The sequence below is a fragment of the Juglans regia genome, chromosome 1 (genome assembly GCF_001411555.2).
Source record: "Juglans regia cultivar Chandler chromosome 1, Walnut 2.0, whole genome shotgun sequence".
Lineage (NCBI taxonomy): Eukaryota > Viridiplantae > Streptophyta > Magnoliopsida > Fagales > Juglandaceae > Juglans > Juglans regia.
Genome location: NC_049901.1, coordinates 21,852,350 through 21,853,588, shown reverse-complemented (window position 1 = coordinate 21,853,588; position 1,239 = coordinate 21,852,350). Strand labels below are relative to the sequence as shown.

General features: G+C 37.5%; 1 protein-coding gene across 1 annotated transcript; it reads right to left on the bottom strand.

Moving 5' to 3' along the window:
- Window positions 1-1,004, bottom strand: LOC108999662. Its single transcript, XM_018976573.2, has 2 exons — window positions 754-1,004; window positions 1-401 (listed from the first exon to the last, which is right to left on the bottom strand). The coding sequence occupies exons 1-2, from the start codon at window positions 862-864 to the stop codon at window positions 285-287; spliced, it is 228 nt and encodes a 75-aa protein (XP_018832118.1). The 5' UTR covers window positions 865-1,004; the 3' UTR covers window positions 1-284.
- Between the last annotated feature and the right edge of the window lie 235 nt (window positions 1,005-1,239).

Here is a 1,239-nt window from a genome sequence, read left to right as displayed (position 1 = left end):
TGATTCAGAGAGAGACAGAGATTTATTTCTAAACAAGGGAAGTTGCAGATTTGAACCAAAAATAAGTGGCACCACAACTGAAATATTACAGTTAATCTTTTCCTCAATTTAAAACCAGGGAAAAAAGGTTAAAAATTACCCCCATAATTAATTGCCTTTTCTGAAGAGTAAAAGACAAGTGGAGATAGAAGTACAGTGATCCGGAGGCCTGGAGAAAGCTGCAATCACTAGAAATTTTCCAATCTAATCCTTCCTCTCGAAAGGAAGAAACTTGAGGAACAAGCTTATCTGTGGGCAGTGACCAGGGTTTCAATGAATCTTAGACCATCAAACCTCGGAGCAAATTTCTCAGTCGAAGATGATGACCTTTGATTTTCTTGGTTTTGTTTCATTTCAGCCTCCTAAAGAATCAAGTGTAGAATAAAGAACAAAAAATATTAGTCTTGCGATTAGATATGAGAAATAAATGGCGCAGAAATTAAATCGAAATGAAAGGGGAAAAACTAGATGAAAATTACATTCTTTGGTCGTCAAGAAAGTAAAGGAAAGAAAAAATGAAAAGAAAAAGTTGGGAATTATATAGAGCCATAGGCTTTAGTGTGAAATCAGAGAAACAAGTCAAACCTCAATTTGTCAGGCCTTGGTTTTCTTGGAAACCAAACAGGGAAGAACCCAATAAAATTGAAGAAACCCAACTCAGAATCAATGAGTGACAGGAAGAAGAAGACCCCAGAAATAAGATTTAAGGTTTACCTGTTGAGTACAGTTGGAGGAAGAAGAAGAAGAAGAAGAAGAAGATGAAGCAGAGATGGCCGTAGCAGAAGCTGCGGCCACTGAGGCGGCAAAGAATCCTGGTTTCTTCATTTTCTGGAGATACGGATTCTGGTACTACCAAGACAAAAAGAAACAGCAGTTGGAAAGAGAATTTTCCCAGCAAGAAAACTAGAGAGAAAGCGAGAGAAATTTGGGGAAGTTGTGGGTCGTTGACGGCAAATTTATAGAGGAAGGGTCTACGGTCAGTGTTGGTTCGTATTCTGAATATTTACGCGGCAACTCTCGCCATTTCTTTATCAACTGAAGTTACCCATTCCACCCTTGACATCCTTCATTGAAAAATTTTGAGTTGACCAAATTCCCATTTTTATTGCGGCCAAATGACATCTATATCTTTGAGGGTGAGTAATTACTAATTAGGTAGGATTTTAATAGTGGGATGAGATGAGATTATTTTAAATTAAA

Excerpts from the sequence above, each read along its gene's own strand:
- LOC108999662 (XM_018976573.2), bottom strand. The coding sequence starts at position 864 with ATGAAGAAACCAGGATTCTTTGCCGCCTCAGTGGCCGCAGCTTCTGCT. Across the intron at positions 402-753 it reads CCTCCAACTGTACTCAACAG|GAGGCTGAAATGAAACAAAA; the intron begins GTAAACCTTAAA and ends TTGATTCTTTAG.